This window comes from Ammodytes marinus, assembly GCF_949987685.1.
Source record: "Ammodytes marinus genome assembly, chromosome: 10".
In the NCBI taxonomy this organism is placed as follows: domain Eukaryota; kingdom Metazoa; phylum Chordata; class Actinopteri; order Uranoscopiformes; family Ammodytidae; genus Ammodytes; species Ammodytes marinus.
Genome location: NC_137214.1, coordinates 27,438,102 through 27,457,760, shown reverse-complemented (window position 1 = coordinate 27,457,760; position 19,659 = coordinate 27,438,102). Strand labels below are relative to the sequence as shown.

Below are 19,659 nucleotides of genomic sequence, written 5' to 3'. Positions count from 1 at the left end.
GCACTCGGTCTCGAGCTGCTCTGAGCTCTGAGTTGAGCTGTGTGTGTGTATGTGTGTAAATACGACACACCACAGTGTGTAAACAGCCATGGCCGCCCTGCGCAGGCTTATCAACCCTTTACTCACTCACAGCTCCAAAACAACGAGGACATTCACGTCGCGAGCTCAGCAGCAAACCTTCTCGAGAGCGACAAAAGCGTTTAAAGTTATAGCTGCCGGCGCGTGCGTAGGTGCTGCATACTATTACGGCCGCTCGTTCGTCGACCGGCGATCCGGTCTGAAGAGCCATGTCGAGGCAAGACTCCTTCATCTGGCGCTGCCGTCGGTCTCCGCCACCGACAAGGTAAAGTGGGACATTTAAGGGCTTCAGTGGGACAATATGTAGCCTAGCTCACGTACAGTTTGACAAATAAGACAGTCAGTTGGTGAAAATGCTTACATTTCACTTTCAGTCGGCTAATGTTCACGTGAACGCAGCAGTAATGACTGGAGCATCTGCCGTTTCTAAAGATAATTGGCAGACCTCATAGTGCACGTGAGGCTACTGTAACGTTAATGTGTCGTCACCATAAGGAGCTATCCGCGACCTTTGGTGCTGAAATGGCAAAATGGTCAAAGGCAGTGCTTGTATCACGTGACGTAATTGCTGTCACGACTGAGAGGGTTTTCAGTCACGTGCTTTTTTAATTGTATTTTTTTTTCATAGATGTCCATGCTTTGCATTATCATATGTATTTGGTCTAGACTCTTTTCCCTGTGTGTTGTGTTTTTATAACACTTTAATTGTTGTTTTTACTTTTCTGTATTTCTTGTATTCTGTGTGTGAAGCACTTAGTAACTGTAGCTACGTTTTAAAAAGTGCTTTATAAAAATGTCTTACTTTACTTAATAATATGACTCAGAAAAATGAAGAGAAGATATATATTCTCATGCTTACACTACAGTGTTTACATGTTTTAGAGGGTGAACAAAATAACAAGAACACCAGACTATGTGAATTAATCCAATTGGAAATTAGTTCTAGCGTTGGGAATATGTTAATGTTTTTCCCACTCAATGAGAGTTTTCGATTAAATGAATTGGCAACTATTTAGATGACTCACCAATTCCTTAAGTCTTCACCAAGCAATAATGCCAAACGTTGGCTGGCTCTAGCTTCTTTTTCTCCACTTCACATCATTGCAGATTAAAAATGTGCAGTGAGTTTGGACTGCGGGCTGTAAGAAAACACAGCAGGAATTTCTGGCACAATGTCACCACCTTCAAAGGTGCAGGAGTAAAGATAAAAAGTGTCAAAACTGCAGAATCACTTTTTTTTTATACCAATGCATGTGTGGCCTTCACCCGGTTTATCATACAAACACCTGGATGGCATAGAACATTTAGCAACATTTAGACAACACAAAATATTTGAAAACTTCTAGGAGTATTGGCACTTCAAAAAACATTGATACAGTATTAAAAATAGTCATCGGTCGCCATACAAGGGAGTGCTGGCTTCCGGAATGTGTTGTTGATGTATTCTCTTTCAGTTGATGAATCCAACACTAATAATTATCTCTACACAAGTTTTTGTACACTGTAAACAGACTGTCTTAAAAATAACAAACAAAACCAAGTCGGTCAAAATGTTGATTCAAACATCAAACAGTGTTGAAACTGTCAGAAAATAATTCTGAATGAAAAAAATTTATTAAATTGGCATAACTTTTACTTTTTGAAAGTCATGTAGGCTACAACTCAAAAGTTGAAGTTACATTACATATGAATTATAAGATATCTCCACAAAAGATAATTAGTTGGATAAAAAGTTGGCAGTTTTCCTTAAAACCTACGAGTTCGGTTGGCCTCAAAACTCAAAAATCTAGTGAAAATAGTTGCCTAGAATTTTTGAGTTTGTTCATTTTTACAATCTCTTTTGTTTGCACTATATCAGATGTTCATATTAATTTGTCCACCCCTTGCATTATGTGTATTTGGCCCTATATTAGCCTGACATACCAACCCTTCTACAGTTAGTCTCTTTAACTCAGGCTTGTGCTGCTGACATTGTTGACAGGATTTTCTTGGATCTTAGTGGATGTAAACAAACATCTAAAGCATGTTGTGAACCAGGTCCAGGCAAGTTTGCAGTTCGCACACTTTCAGCTACAGAAGATTCCTTGTTCCATATCTACGTAAACCTTGACTGGTGTCCACACAGTTCGCAGAATTCCAGGGACACAGGAAACTGGACACTGGGACTTGGCGGAGGGGCTGACATTTGATGAGTGGGGGTGCGGGGTGGGCGGGTTAGAGGGGGTTTTAATGGTGACCCAGAGGGGGGCAAACATTCCCTGGGTGCTTTTTGCTTTGCTTGCTCCGTGCCCAGTGGACCTGCTTGGCACTGTGCCACCGGACGGAGAGATCCACTCTGTCCTCACCAGGCCAGCCTTCTGATCTGGCTGCTGGTTGGAGCAGTTGTAGGGACATTATCTGGTGTGCTGGATGAAAAATACCCCCGGGCTCACTGACATAACATGCGGGTCATTACTGAATTAAAGCACGGGCCGCTTTGTTGTTCCGTGTGAGCCAGGCTGTTCATGACAATGAAAGCTGGATTCAGAAGTAGATTTTATGAAACACATCTTTCAGAAAGTATTATCACTGCTGATAACATTTGCAATGTTGTCCAGCGATTCTGGAGAATGCCTGTTGTCAGAATCACTTTTTGTCGAAATCAGTGAATATTTCCAACACTGCTTCTGTGAAAGCACGGGATTCTTTGTTGTTTCATGTGAGAGAGGCTGTTTGTGACAAGAAAGGCATTATGTGGTGGATTCCGTGAAACACATCTTTCAGACGTTGTTATCATTACTTTTGATGTGATTTGCAATGTTTCATGTGTGTGTGTGTGTGTGTGCATGTGTTTCTACAGGCCAAGCCATATGGTCTGGACGATGGAGATGTGTACATCTCGCCATTTGAAAACAGATTTCGCCAGTTCAGTTCTGTGGAGTGCGACGGCCAACTCTACATGACGCCTCTCAACTTCATCGAGTCCATCACTTTGAATGAACCCAGGAGTGAGTGAACCTCGGTTTCTACCAAATATATCAATACCAAACATCAGGAATCATTATTGATCTTTAGGGCTTAAGAAATAAGTCCATTGAGGAAATTTTAATGAACAACACATTTGTCAATAACTTCTTCTATGTTTCATAATTGTAAATCGAATGATTTTTGTTGATGTCATCATGAGATTTGTAAGTGAGGTTTTGCTTTTTTCCCCATATTTTTTTTTTAGATCAAACATTTAACCAATTAGGGGGCGCCCTTAGCTCAGTTGGTAAGGCGTCCCCCCCATGGGTCTCGGCCAGCAGTGGACCCGGGTTCGATTCCAGCCCGCGGTCGTTCTCTGCATGTCACTCCCCTCTCTGCCCCATTTCAACTCTGTCTCTACACTGTCAATAAAGCATAAAAATGCCAAAAAAATATCTTAAAAAAAAAAAAAAAAAAAAACATTTAATCAATTGATCATGAAGATAATCAAATGCATGCCGTCAAATCTACTACTTTTAAACCTTTGGCCCAATAGTTCCTGGAACTATTTAGTCACAGGAACAAATCACTAGAACTTAATTAGGAACCAACTAAAGCACCTGAAGTTTTTCATTTTCCCCTACTATAAGCTGGACTACAAGTTGGCTGTATAACTATATTTAGAAAATGGCTAAAATCTGTTTCTTAGTAAATTTTTCTTTAAGAGGGGATGGCAGCCCATTTTCTTTCATTGAGACTTATACTGACACATTATACTGATAGTGTGCTGTGCTGCAGGTGCTACACTGCCTATAATGTTGCAGCTCTTTGGAGAAATCCTTTAGCCTACAGCAGCCATGGCACTTACACCAAGTCATCAGATAAGATCCCTGCTCCTTCATCCTCCTTTTAGAGTGTGTGTTGTTTCCTGGAACATGGCTTGTTAGTGAGGGCCTGTGAAGTGTCATCGGACAATAAGTTGCAGTGTGAAGCGCTTCAGTCATAACACCTGCATAAAGATAGACATCTTTACCAGCAACCCACTTTTTATGGCTCATTTATGTGGCAACAAACTCGCCCCAGACCCGGAGAGACCAAACAACTTAGTATGGTAGCCATAAATATAACGATAAGACTTTCTGATTACTGAGATTGATTATGATTTAAGGTGAGAGGCCTCCTGTAATGTTTTGGATATGCCTTCACATGCATCTAATGAAGAAGGTAAACAAAGAGTGCTAGTGTATATAATAACACACCTGTATCAATGTTCTCTGGTGGCTAATGTGTTGCAAAATAGTATAATCATGGTGTTTTATGGCTGTATTGTAGCTGTAAAATGAGATATGTTTTGGTCGTTTCTTTTGAATGCTCATACCATTTTAAATCAGCTATTGTCAGATGTTTTCTTGGAGCCAATTGGAAGCGAACCATTTCCAAGAATCCAAACTTAAAGTGCTGTCATCTAAATTATTCATATCGTATCCATATGCTTTGCTGGTCATGAAACATTAATATAAAGCATCAAATATGTGCCTAAAATGCTCGTGGTGTAGTGGTTAGAGCCTCCCCCCTTGTCCTCCCCTTCCTACCCCATTTCAACTCTGTCTCTCCAAATCTGTCTAATAAAGCGTAAAACGGCAAAAAGATTTGAAAAAAAAAATGTTTTCAAAAAACGTGCCTACCTTGAGGACAATATCTTTTTCTTCAAATACTCATTCTCAGACGCCTCACATGGAGGTCATTATCCCAGTTTTAGACACAGGCTTTAAAATGTGTCAGTCGAGTGTTATTGTCACTGTTATCGATGTGATTTTCCAGACAGTTTTTTACGACTCCTCCGTCTTATCTTCTGCTTTATTGGCCATCGGAATGTGTTCACAGAGATACACAGCTTTTGTTTCTATCCACATAAACCACTGTTTTCACTTTTGTTTGCTGTTTCTATATTCAAAATTAAAGCTATAGTGCGTAACTTTTTAATATAAATGAATGTTGGTGACATTCAAGCCAAACAATTTGACACAAAGTTGATTAAGCCCATCAGCTCCACAACATTTGCTCTGTTTTTCTCAGTATGGCACCATTTAAAAACTGGTGTCGCCTCCCGACACTGGCGTAGGAGCTCAAGAAGCGCCCAAAACATGTTTCTTTTGTTGATTCTATTGCTAAGAAAAAACCTGGACGTACAGCAGAAGGAAAAAAAAATCCATGCGCAATCACAGAAGGCTTTATCTCATGTAGTCTAGTTGTAATTATTCAGAATTCTTCATGGAGGCGACCGAAGTTACAGTTATAAGTTATACTATAGCTTTAAAACCTATTTTTATAACAATGCAGAAGATGTATAATCCACTTAATGCTTACCTTCATTCTGTTTAGGTAGGAGAGTGTGGAAGGCCCTCACAAAAAAGGTGAGTTTTTTTCCCCTTCATCAAAGCACTTCTAGCTTCATCCGTGTTAACCCTGTAATTACTGTAAAGCCAACACACATTGTATTGTGTTGTGATTGCTTAGAAATGAATGAGTGATTTGGGATTTACTTCTGTCCTCTCAGGAGTTAGACAAGATGCTGGCTGATACCCCGCCTGTTTGGAAAGGATCATCCAATTTGTTTAGAAATCTTCGTGAACGAGGTAAAGTAACCCACTCTAAACAATCCATTGATTTTTTTTTTTTTCATTGGTCGAAAAAATCATGCAAATTCAAAGATTACCCATAATGCTCTGGGACATTGTGATGGATGGATGTGACATTAGATACGCAAAAAACTATCAAAGTAATGGTGAGTTGTAGCACTAAACATTTCGACAGACCTATTAGGCCATGTATCCTTCATGCTTATAGTCAGAAAATCCTGACCGCTTTTTGAAAAGCAAGCAGTAAAACTTGAGACTTTAAGGACTTTCCAATCTGTCACTGTGTCAATTGACATTAACTGCACATACTTCTGAAGATTATAATTCCATAAGAAATGCACTTGGAGTCTCCAGGAGAATCTCATTCCCTTGCAAATCCTCTGCACTCTTCCCTTGCAAAACCTCAAGTCACACATCGTTACATTGAATTGAAATTAAAAAAACAAAGTTGTCGGCATGTGAGTGAAGATCTTTATTTAATGATTCGCCACCTGGGCCTGCACACTCGTGCTGCAGTAGGTCATAGCATGAGATCTCACTGTTCCCCCCCCCTCTCTCTCTCTCTCTCTCTCTCTCTCTCTCTCTCTCTCTCTCTCTCTGTTGCTTTAGCTAAGTGGCAATGCCTGGATTTGGGTCTTTTAATCCTGCTGTTAAACGTTGCGGCTTTGTCAGTAGAAAAAAGCACTGGATTGATCTGTGAACAAAGCGTTGCTGTAGAGAATGAGGGAGCTGTTTGAACCTTAGCTGTGTCGAGACATGTCCCACTGGCCACCCCCCTCTGCCCCCCACCCCCTCCCTGATCACTGCGGACATTATGAAGACTAAGAAGGGCATTGGATTACATCTCCGGGACTGCCACTCTGTATGAAGTGTTTCTGTGGAATTCTTTGTATTGTCTAACAACATCTACTTGAGCTCAGAGGTTTAGAAAGAGGAGGTGTGTGTGTGTGTGTGTGTGTGTGTGTGTGTGTGTGTGTGTGTGTGTGTGGAGGGGGGTGGGGGGGGGGGGGGGGTCGACTCCCTCCAGGAGTAAAGGTGTGTGGTATATAGGTGAAACATGGCTGGAATCTTAAAAGTTTTTTTCTTCAAACCATTTAAGCTTTAAAGGCTTTGAAGCTAGAGATCTGTTGTCATTATAGGGTCGTACCTGCCAAGAAGGGGTAGAGAGAGAGAGAGAGAAAGAGAGAGATAGAGAGATGCTTGGCTGAAAAGATGGAGCATTTTCTCGTGGGGATTTTTTCTGAGGAAATTTGTCTAATTCTCACATTTTTTATTCTATTTTCACACCTCAGTTTGTTTCACTCTGAATCAATTTCTAAGCAGCATAGCTCAAGCCGAAGTCAACTATAGGTTCCGTAATTACTACCCCCCTTAAACTTTGCCCTATGTCCATTTTGTCCGTATTCGTGCACTTTTTTTTGGATGCTTCCGAATACGGATGATATGGAGAAGTTGGCCTATCCCCACAATAATAATTGTACGCAAGACCTGAGAATGCAAGTGAGAAAGTGAGAAAAAGGAGTTCTATGGATGCGTTCACACCAAATCAGGCGGTGTGCTGTTTGCCACAGTGTTATGTGGCAGTGGGAGTTTCCCTAATTAACACAACAGTAAACCCTTTAACACCTTTACGTATGGTACGATCGGTAGCTGGGAGACGCTCCCGCGCTGCGATTAACTGCCGCAGCATCACGTAGGGATGCGATTCTCCAAAAGTTGAGCAGATTTCTTCTTTGAAAACAGAGACACCAATTTTTTCCCTCCTTTAAAAGTGAGGGAAAAATATATTTTTTAAAATATTTATTTACATTTTTTCTATGATTATTTTTCTGAGTTACTTTTTGTTCATCTGTTAGAATACATCAAAAGCAGCTGAAATTCTTTATTTTATTATTAATCTGAGGGAACATAGAAATGCTCTCGTCCATCCTTTAGACGAAATGCAGCAGCAGGGTATAACTGTCAACTCGGTTTAGAAGTTTATTTTTTTTCTTCTCTTTTCTGGAATAATCTCCCTGCAGCAGCAAAACCCCGTGTATACCTGAGTTCTTTTCCCATAACAGCAGGAGCGCTCACCCAGAACTATCTGTGCTGGATTCTCTATCTTCCCGAGCAAACAAAAGCTTGGGAATGCTTTCAGAGGGCGAGGGGCAGAAGCCTCCCGAGTCGGCGGAGATGCCTCCTGACACTTACTCTTCCCTTCTCCGTGTCACACAACAAAGGGAGCTGAAGGACACGACACAAAAACCTGGAATCGGCCATTCTCAAATCAGTGACAGATCACTTGAGAGTGTATTACACCTTGTTACCCAAACACGATCAGAAGCCGTGGGCCTTAAATTTGTTTGGGTTTGTGTCCAGATAGGTCAGCTCAGTTGTAAAGCCTGTTTGTGTGAGGGGGGAACACCATGCTTGAAGTAAAAAAAAAAGAGCACCTTTTAAGATTGTTATCAGTGAGCGCGAGAAGATTACCCTTGTCTCAAGGCGTGCACGGTTTTCTATGGGTGGCTTACTCATCCCCTGGGCGCATGACTTTGAACATCTGTAAACACCGCCAGCTCACTGGTTAATGCTGTTTGACGCTGAAAAGGGAACATTTAGGTTTTTGTTTCACATCTTGACAATTGACAATTCTTTCTTCTGTGTTTTCTTTTGTTACCCTGTCCAGGTGCCATCAGTTACACAGAGTACCTCTTCCTGCTCTGCATTCTAACAAGTACGTATATGTTTTAAACTGGCTCAAGCAGAATTATCTTGAAAATGATTTCTAAATAAAAAGTTGATTGTTCAACATTATTTGTTTTTGTGTCATTTCAGAGCCCCTTGCAGGCTTCAAGATCGCCTTCAACATGTTTGATGCCGATGGGAATGAAATGGTTGACAAAAAGGAATTCTTGGTGGTACGAGACCTTGTCCTGATAATCAGAAATAATTAAATGCATTTGATCTGTTACGTCACATACTGCATAATAACTTGTCTTCCTTTCACCAGCTAGAAGAAATTTTCCGTCAGAAGAAAGACAGAAAGGAAGTCACTGAAGATGTGAGGGACCGCTTTGATCAGCAGGTATGAGTCCATCTTAGTGCCTGTTAATGTTTTCTAAAGGGGCTATAATAATCTTTTTTAAAACAATCGACCAAAGGACTATTCGTAAGGTGTTGCTGGTAATTATTGACACACTGAGGTTTACCTTCAACTTTGCGTTATTATTATTTATTTTTTAGCTTTTTAGCCATTGTTTTGCTTTTGCACTCAGACTAAAAGATTTATGGCAGCCAGGCAGACTGGGAAAAATATTGACCTGGATCCTAAATGTGCACTAACGTCTTAAATTACATGGTTTCTGCTTGCAACACTGGCCTCGTTCCTCGAGAGAACAGAGTTTGCACGGAGGTGACTGTGGTCGTACAGGGTAAAACTTGCCTGAGACTTTCATCTCAGTAGGGCTGCCCGAAGCCGCATGCAGGTGGATGTAAACAGGCAGAGCTGAATGGCCCGATAAGAGCGACTCTTTGAGGTCTTATCGCACAAACACAACATGGAGGAGCTTACTCTTCTGCCGGGGACAAACGTTAGCATCTTTTTGGACAGTCTTGAATTAATCTGAGGCCCGTATAAGCATCAAAAAGATCATTAGAATGGGCACTCTAGATTGGGAAATATAATGATGGCTTTGCGAGAAGACAAGGATGAGACACGGGGTGCATTCACTTAACAAGCTTAAAGGTAGAGTCAGCGATTCTGGAGAACAATCAGTGAATATCTCCTCAGGATGACCCTACCTGTTCGTAATGTGTGTGCACTGAAAAATAAATCTGGTGTTAATACACAGCCTAGGCTTTGTAAACGGGCAATCAGTTATGTTGCTAGCTATGGTGGGCCATAAAAAGTAATTTCCCACGATCTTCCTGCTCTTAAATACTTTATGAATTACTTTTTTTTCTTCTATTCCAGAGCATGCAGCTGTACGGCCATCACAAATCCCAGCCGCACAGTGTATGTATTGTTCTCTCTCCCTGAAGGAAAGTTTCTGCTTGTTGCTTGTTGCATGTGTTTTTGGCATAGGCTCCTCCTAACCTGAAAAATGTCTCTGTATAGTGAGACACACATCATGTATCTGAAGGGCTTACACCACCCGTATGTGTGTGTGTTAACACCAGATAACCTCACATTGAGGAGACATTATCTGACATATTGTCTTTGTGTGTGTGTGTGTGTATGTATGTATGTGTGTGTGTGTGTGCATGTGTGTGTGTATGTGGGGGGTAGTGCAGGTGATTTATGTACCCTTTTGTCAGCGTTAGGCGAGAGATTCCACTTCAAAAAAAGCTCTTACCTGAAGACTGACACTTTTCGCCCGGACCCCCATGTTTTATTTTTACAGTTTCTTGAGTGGTGGTATTTGGGCTCCGGTTACCTTTTGTGAGGGGTCTGACCATGAAGATGCTCGTCAAAGAGTAGACGTAGCCCTCTGTGAAAGGCACTCATCATACACACACACACACACACACACACACACACACACACACACACACACACACACACACACACACACACACACACAAACACGCACGCACACACACACACACACACACACACACACACACACACACACACACACACACACACACACACACACACACAAACACACACACACACACACACACACACACACACACACACACACACACACACACACACACACACACACACACACACACACACACACACACACACACACACACAGAAGAGCCTACAGCTAACACAGAGGGGACAAACCCATCTCTTCAGAGCATTTTACCTCCGGGTGTGACTCTTTTTTTCTGTTGTTTTCTTCTGCTGTACTGTAGGTATCTTTCCAGCGAGAAGTTCAAAAGTCAAACCTCTTCAAAAACACGTCGGCTTCAGTGCTGCGGTTGGGCTTTTCCCCGGCATTTTCCTAATTACAAGTGTATCAGGATCTTTTCATGGGACGAGAGGAGGAGCCGCGCGGTGCCTTAAAGACTTGTTCCGTAATTAGCTGTGGGATCATGTCGTAAATCGCCCTCTCTAGCGACTAGGCAAAGACCAAGAGCTGTTTTATCAGCTGGCTCACTTTCACCCCCAGGCTACACGCAGATAATAAAAAAAAAGACAATAATATAAATAAATATTATGAAATAAAGCAAGGCACGTGTCGGCAGCGACTTGGTTGTTTCCAGGTTGGTTTGTGTGTGTGTGTGTGTGTGTGTGTGCTGATGTTGTCTTTCACCGAGGTGATGTTGGGACTTGAGAAACTATCTTCCAGACTGAATGAATGATAGGTTGTTAAAAAACTAAAACTAAAAATAGAATGACTTGGTCTGGATTTAGAGTTTTCTTAACTACTCTTTAGACAGATTTCCTGTGATCTTCTCGCTGCACTTGACACCAATTACAAGAAGATTGTTGTTGACGGTTGTGTTTCAGTGAAGCTGTAGTTATATATAGTTATAGTATAGTTAGGAGAGCGAAGGGAGCGATGTAAACAGTAATAACGATAACGATTGGTTAATCCCACATCGGGAGCATGACCTCATCAAGATAAATAGCCAAGATTGGCTACTTCGTTCCAAGAAAGACTAGGCAGAAAATGTGTTAAAACTGTTATAATCTGCACTATATTTAGACTTATTTTAATTTAAAGGTGGATTCAGAAAATCGGGCGAATGCTTCAAAAGTCAAAATCAGTGAATATCTCTCAAATGATTTGCTACCTGTCCTTACTATGTGTGTAGTAAAAGGTAAAATTCAGTGTTCATTCACAGCCTAGTCTGTAACAGGCTTGTTTGTAGCCACGGTGGGCCCCCTTTGTTAAAATACTAGTTTACATAGTCTAGGCTGTGTATGTGTTTTTTAACACACATACACACAATAGGAACAGGTAGCGGATCTTGAGAAGATCTTTTGACAAGCATTCTCCAGAATCACTAACTCCACCTTTAAGCCTATTTAAAATCCGATCCTATTACACAACAGTAGATAAAAGGCGGCCGTCTGATAACCTGCATTGACCTCACAGCACAGCGTCAAATAATGATGTATTGGTTGTGTTCAGTTACACAGTGAACCTGGTATGAATCACCCTTCATTCAGGTCTCACGCCCTGCATGCTCTGGACATGTGTTAGCTGTGTTGGCTCAACGTCCTGCCAGCAGTCTGCATGCATCGCTGCATCGCCGGCTCACGTCAGGGCGGATCGGCCTCTTAGATCCACCGCTATGTTGCTGCCAGTTTGAGTGTGGGTGGATGTCAGTATATGTCTATTAGTTTTTCAGCCTTTTGAAGGTTTTTAAAGGTTCAGTGTATAGAATTTTTGGGCATTTTTCTGAATGTATTAAGTATAAGTATGTTTTACTTAGTTTATAATCATTTGAAAATAAAAGTTCAAAATTACGATGAGGTGGGGCCTTTTATATCTACAGAGGAGCGCCGTATGCCACCATGTTGCAATGCCAGGTTTGTACAGTAGCACAGAACCGAAAAACTTAAACGGCTTTACACAATTTTATAAATAGTGTTGTCCACCGGCAATCCACCTGTTGGCAGACGAAGAAGTACTACAGAATAAATAACTAGATACATCTTCACATCATCACTTGATACAAAAGACTTGAGGCAGTGGTGGATGATGCCATCTTTAGTATAGCTTGAAGGCTATCGTAGCTTCTGTAAATTCTCCCAAAGGGAGGGGTTAGCAAGGGAGCATTGCACATCTGGAATCTTACCACTAGATGCCACTAAATACTCCTATATATCACCCTGAACCTTTAAGTCTACTGCTTATTGTGCCTGTGTCTGTGTGCATTTGTCCATGTTTGCATGTCCATCTTCCCTATTTTCCCTTATCTCTTTAACATTTGTGAGATGTATTTTGCCTTCTAACAGCTGTGCTTCAACTGCTGCCACAGGTTCTTAAAAAAGAGAGTCAGCATGCGGAGACCCGGGGCATGTGGGATGTTCTCAGACGCGGCACGAGTCAAGTTCTGTTTTCTGATCTCACTGAGGTAGCTGTGCCCTCGTTAAGATACTTCTTCAATACATCAGTCGTACAGTAATACAGTAATACAATGCATAAGGCTCTGGCTGTCCTTACTCCTGTCTTTCTCATGGAAACTCCTGTAAGTTTTGTGTTGGTGGAACAAGTTCTCGATTACGATATGTTAAGATATTCTTTTATTAGTCCCTCAGGAGGGGAATTGACATTGGTATTGCAGCAAAGGGCTCAGTGCAACTTATAACTAAATAAGTACAAATTGTAAAGTAAAATTGTAAACAATGTAAGTAACAATGTATAAAAGATAATTAACATTCAGTTAAATAAGTAAACAGGTGTGCAAAAGTAAGTGCATTAATAAATATGTACAAAAATAGCACAGTGGTATTGCACTAGATTAATGCACTACATTAAACAGCGATATGCATCTTCCTGTTAGTTTGAAGAGTTTATACTAAGAGTGAAATCCCCCTAATGTTTTCCTCCGTAGCATGTTGCATGGCACGGGGTTCCTACCGTGCAGAAATGAGAATCGTGGCCCACTGTTTGGTTTCAGGAATTCAGGCAAAGTGAAAACCATTAACCATTAACTTATTCAGTAATTATTCAATCGCAGAATCATGGTATGACATGGTTAAATAAAAGGCATCGTTAATGTTTACCTGGTGTTACCAAGATACACTGGAGATTCTGAACAAATGTGCTCAATGTTGGGCTGAATCATTGCTGTAGTCTGGTGTATGCACTGTGGTCTTTCTCTGTTTATTTGACTGTATATAGAATATATCACGGCTATGTAGAGTTATAATGTATTCACTTGTTCTCCCCCTTGACAGCATGTGGATGAGAAAACACAGACAACGCTGCTGGTGCATTTCTTCGGAAAGAAAGGCAAAGCCGAGTTGAAATTTGAAGATTTTTACCAGTGAGTTTGAACACCTTTGGTCTGCTTTTTGACAAATCATGATGTCCCCATGAGAAGTGTATTATCTCATTGTGTAATATATATAACCATTAATCCTTTGTATACCACATTAAAACACCAACAGCTAAACCATTCAAGATTGTGTGTGTAACTGGGTTAAAGGTGCATGCAGCGATAATGGAGAATGCTTGTTGTCGAAATCACTTTCTGTCAAAATCAGTGAATATCCCCTGGTGTTAATACACAGCCTAGACTCTGTAAACTGGCATATAAACAAAGGGTATGTAAATAAAGGGGGCATATATATATATATATATATATATATATATATATATATATATATATATATATATATATAGCTAGCTACACAACAAAAACATTTCAGCGCACACACAGTATGGACAGGTAGCGGATTGTGAGGTCTAAACATCTTTTAAGTGTTCCTTTGTGCATGTGAGTTTGTGGTTTGTGGTGGTGTCATTTCCTGTCATCGGTTGCCGTGACGTCTGTGTTCTGTGGCGGCTCCAGGTTCATGGACAACCTGCAGACGGAGGTGCTAGAGATAGAGTTCCTGTCCTACTCCAAAGGCCTGCCCACCATCAGCGAGGAGGACTTTGCCCGGATCCTGCTGCGCTACACCAACGTGGACGACGTCAGCGGCTATCTGGACAACGTGAGACAATGCCTGCCCGACGAAAAGGTGGGTTGGTTATTTCTGTCATAACACTTTTACTTCTGACAGCTCGCACTCCTCACCATAAAGTACAAAGGGTAGACACAATAACAGTAACACCTTACAGTATGATGTAATATTATGTAAAAGGAATATCTCTATATTTTGGGAAATATGCTTATTAGCTTTGTGTCCGAGAGTGAGATGAAAAGATCAATATCAATCTCATGTCTGTGCACTAAGCTTGACCCCAGAGGTGATTAGCTTAGCTTAGCACGAAGATAGAAACAGAGAGGCTATCAAAATGTGCTCATCATAACCTCTAAAGCTGTCTAATTCACTAAATATATAAAATAGAAATTATTAGTTTTGCTCCTCCATAAATTTAAATTTAAATAAAAAATAACGTCCAGCTATATTTCGGATGTGCAAAATGTGTGTACTCGCTGATACCACATCTGGCAGACTGATTGTGGCGATAAGACTCGAGGAAGACACTTTACCAGCCAAGAAATAGTTGCAACATGTCACTCTCAGAAAAATCAGTGCTTTAGAAGATTTTCTTTTCTTTTCGTATTCATTTTTTAACTTAAAAGGGAGTTGGCCTGTTTCCAGCCTTCTCTACTAAGCTAACCTAACTCACTGCCTGTTGCTTCACATTTACCGACTAGAATTGTATCAATCTTCTAACCCAACTCTCAGAAACAAAGTGAATAAATGTTTTTCACAAAATGTAAAACTTTTGCTTAAAATATATTAGTTGGCTTCTCAATCACTTTGAAGTTTAAGGAAAGTTTAGGAACTTAATTATTTACTCCACATTTTTTGTCTCGGAACGGCAGCAACTAAACCAACAGCTTAATGCACAATGTAAATACAGCAATGTGGCTTAAGGGTCTGTTTTTTCTAAAAAATAAACTAGTTTGTAACTCATTTGTTTGCCATAGAGACGTTCACATTTAAGGTTAACTGCACACATTAACACCTTCCAGAAGTCTCTCAGGGAAGGTGGTCCTACTGTAGTGTTTGGTGTGAGTACGGGACCATTTCAGTCCTTCTGTTTCTTTAGTGAATTACCCGTTGAGTGAAACATCCTCATTTTAGCTTTAATTTGTTTTTGCTCTTGGCACACCTGACCCTCCTGGAGTAGCCTGTTGCTAGATCTCCATTGATTATGAAGTGGGTCTCCTCGTTTAGGCTAAGCGATATTTTATGGCCCTCACCTTGTTAAAACAGCAAGGCGTCACAGATTAGTCATTACTGCGTTTGTTCGGCCCGTGTGTGTTGCCTTGTTTTGGGGGGGCCTCCGGTGAGAGAAGGAGCTGGTAGCCACGGGACGGTTGAGTGGACATCAATGGGCTCACTGTTTGAGTCATCAGCCAAGCCTGAGATGTTTGGGGATTCATCACTTTTGTTGTTTTTGTTTATTCAAGTATCGGGTTAATCTGCCTTAGAAAAAGTCTAGCAAAACGGCCTGACCTCTCCCCAAAAGCTACAGTCCCTCCCCCCGCTGCTGACAGCTCGGCGTGTCCATACCGCGCAGGGAAAATCCAGCAATGTATACTTTGTCTGTTTGGGTGTGTTATCTATCTGATGGCTTCAAGGTCCCACACACACAAGCACAAGCACAAACACGCATGCACGCACACACACATAGAGCCACGCACGCACGCACGCACGCACACACACTAACAGACACAGTCATGCACGCACGCACACACGCGCACACACACACACACACACACACACACTAACAGACGCACTCATGCGCACACACACACACACACACACACACACACACACACACACACACACACACACACACACACACACACACACACACACACACACACACACACACACACACACACACACACACACACACACACACACACACACACACACACTAAAGGATTCCCCCCAGCAGGATGAAAGGAGGCAGATTATGTGTTGTGTGAATTGTAGCGCTATCCTCTTGCTTCAGTGTTGACTCATGCAGCCGTTCGCTTTATGAGACACTTTGTCATTTCTCATGTTGCGTTTCACAAGTTTCATGTTTCGAGAATAAAAAGTGATTGTTTTATTGTTGGCGTCTGTTTGCAGGGAATCACCTTTGAGGAGTTCAGGTCCTTCTTCCAGTTCCTTAACAACCTGGAGGATTTTGCCATCGCCATGCAAATGTACAACTTTGCACACCGCTCCATCGGTCAAGGTAAAGGCTCAGCTTTCGTAATCACAGACTAGATGTACAACACTTGAACTTGAGTCGCTGGGAGTTTTACTGTTTATTTCTTTTTATTATGTGACAAATTCTTAGCTATTTTCTTATGTCTCTGTTTGAAGTTAAGTTGGTTACATTAATGGTTATCAAGGCGAATTGCCAAAATGACTAGCTGGAATAAACATCTTGTAATTTACCTGCTGGATTTATAAAGGCGTCATTATTATGAATAAATAAAATAAAATGCTTTTTGGAAAATGTTTTGATGTACTTTTCTTGGTATTATACACATGTCTCATGTAGGAACCAAAAGTGAGAGGCCAAAAAGTGTGTTACCCATTTAGGGTGGTCAAACATTTAGACACATTGTCTGCCTTATGACACAGCAGTTTGTGTTTAAATAGCGTTTTGCTTATGAGCTGTTGATCCGGGAAGTTCAAATCTGTCAACAAATATCTTTCCGCAGTCTAGAACTGTTGAGTTTATTATCGCCATTTCAACTTTTTTCTCAATGTGCATTATGGCCTTTAAAAATATTTTTTTTTAAGTTAAGTTACTTCATTGGTCAATGGTTACATTGAAATTTGTCTTTCTGCATATCCCCTCTCAAATTACCACACTTTGGAGGGCTAAGAGTAAAGGGTCAGACGGAGCAGTTAAGGGGAGAAGTGTTTTGCTCAAGGACACAATGTTAGAGATGGTGGCCACCGTAGAAGTAATACCATAGCTTTACATCGAACCAGCAACCTTATGGTTACAGGTCGGCCACCTTTCCTCTAGGCCTTCCTACCACCCCTACCACATCTCCCCTGATCACCTGTCTTTCTCCTTCCAGATGAGTTCACCAGGGCCGTGTACGTGGCCACTGGCATCAAACTGACCCGTCACCTGGTCAACACGGTTTTCAAGATCTTTGACGAGGATCACGATGACAAACTGAGTCACAAGGAGTTTGTGGGCGTCATGAAGGACCGGCTGCACCGTAGAGGAGGGGTGAGTGAGAGCATTCAAATACTTATTACATCTTTAGTTTAGGACTCTGAAGAGAGAGTGGTTGGGGCGATTGTGGCTCAGGTGGTAGAGATGGTCGGACAATGATCAAAGAGTTGGCGGTTCGATTCCCGCCCTGGCACTTGTGTCATGGTTGTTGTGTCCTTGGGCAAGACACTTCACCCACCTTGCCTCGTGTGAATGTCGATAGTTAGCCTGCTATGTGTGTGTGAATGGTAACGTGGGAATGGGAACAGCCAGGTCTCCCTTGCAAAAGAGACTCCGGTCTCAATGGGATTTACGTGTATAAATAAAGGTTAAAAAAAAAAAAAAAAAAGAGACAGAAGAAGTGCCAACTCTCCTCCTGCCTTGTATGTTTTGGGGGAGCTGCTTCTCAGGGGATATACATCACAGCAGCAGTGGCTGATGGGAAAGATACCGGTGTTGTCTTTGAATCCAGAATCGCTGACTTCACCTTTAACAGGATGGCAGACAAGATAACAGTAGTATGGGTCCATGCTGAGCAAAGAAACCCGTGCTTATGTTCAAAACAGAAGACTGTTTCACAATTAGTCCTTCTTAAGCAACTATTAGCAACAGAAACACCACCTTTCCTGTGTAATCACAACTCCCTGTAAAATCAATTATTATGGGTTTTTTTTTCTTTAGGAAGTGGTACTTAAATACTTAAGTAAAGTTAAGTTAAGTTGCTTTATTTGTAAATTAACACAATGTAAGTTTACACAAAGAACACTCACATAAGGCTACATTGAAATTTGTCCTCAATACCATTATATCTCAATGACCTTCCTGACACTTTATTACTGAAACAATTCTCAACTCAAGGTTAGTGAAGTTATACTGCCATCTAGTGGGACATAGAAAAATTGTTTTTCTTATATATTTTTTGTTTCTCTCACTCACAGGGCGTCAGAGTGGAGGAGAAGTTCACCTCGTTTAAGTCGTGCATGAAGAAGGAACTCTCGCACAAATAGGTAAAATATCTCCACACACTGTCAGCATTCTCTGTTCAAATAACACAACAACGAAAATATACTAACAACATAAAATCCAGCTATTTTTTTCAACTGTGAAAGAGTGTACCAGGTTCACTGTCCCAACACATACATAGTCTTTTCAGATGTGTGTTTTTGAGGCCCACACTCTGCCTGCTTGAAGCATTGGGTTACACTGTAATATTAACGCCTGATCAACTGCCACCAGACACCAGCTTAACTCTGCATACATGAGCAGCGAGCAGTGCAGTTTAGAGACGTATAAATGTTTCAAAGGAAATGCACCTCCTGGGAGAGAAGGCTTGATAGGCTTATGTTCGCTGATAAATCTTTGCAAAGGACTTACTGGATGTTTTAGTTTTTTTTATCAACATTTTCTACTGTTATGTTTAGGAGACGAGTACTACAGTCGTGACAATACTCAAATTCAAATCTATTTATGCAATAAAAGAAAAGTAAATGACAATAAATAAATAAAGATAATTAAAATAATGTATTTGTTAGTTTTCCAAACAGTGCAGTGATGTAAAAATGCCTATTTTTTGTTAAATTTGAAAGAAAAGAGAAAAATTGCCATCATTTAGCCTAATTATTGTGAGATTTTGATCTGTATATAGGCACAGTGAAAATGTATTATTTGTGTTATTATTCCATTTACTGCCAAGAGTTAGATGGGAAGATCAATACCATAGTCGTATCTGTCAGGTAAATAAACGGCCTGTTAGCTTAGCTTAGCACAAAGAGTGGAATCTAGGGCAACAGCTAGCATGACTCCAAAGTCCACCTAAATATTTTTTAATCCACCCAAATATCTCAGTGTAAAAACTGAAAGTTATGATTTTAGGGGAATTATATGCCTAGGCCTAACATTTAATTTTTAAATGCTGGTAATTGCACACATCCAAACCAACATCTGTGCTGCCAGTGGTTCCCAAGGTATTTTGAAATGAAATGAAATGAAATGAGGGAAATCTGTAGAGAAACTATTGGTGTTTGCTGAAAATCTACAGCTATGACGCAGTTTTTTTTTGTTGCTCGCTTGCAGAACTACAGTACTGCTGCATTCGTGCTCCATGTCTGTTTGATGAAGTGCAGTAAGGGGTTTTTGTTTCTGCCATGTAATAAACAAGAAATAATTAAAGAGAGACACTGCAG

General features: G+C 40.9%; 1 protein-coding gene across 1 annotated transcript; it reads left to right on the top strand.

Annotated features, from left to right (window-relative positions):
* Positions 1-88: 88 nt before the first annotated feature.
* micu3b (mitochondrial calcium uptake family, member 3b) lies at positions 89-18,483 on the top strand (the record flags this gene model as incomplete). Its single annotated transcript, XM_080035825.1, has 14 exons — positions 89-343; positions 2,918-3,065; positions 5,407-5,438; positions 5,582-5,660; positions 8,332-8,379; positions 8,481-8,563; positions 8,656-8,730; positions 9,619-9,660; positions 12,594-12,689; positions 13,516-13,604; positions 14,133-14,304; positions 16,381-16,489; positions 17,334-17,491; positions 18,415-18,483. The coding sequence occupies 14 exons, from the start codon at positions 89-91 to the stop codon at positions 18,481-18,483; spliced, it is 1,455 nt and encodes a 484-aa protein (XP_079891951.1).
* Positions 18,484-19,659: the final 1,176 nt, after the last annotated feature.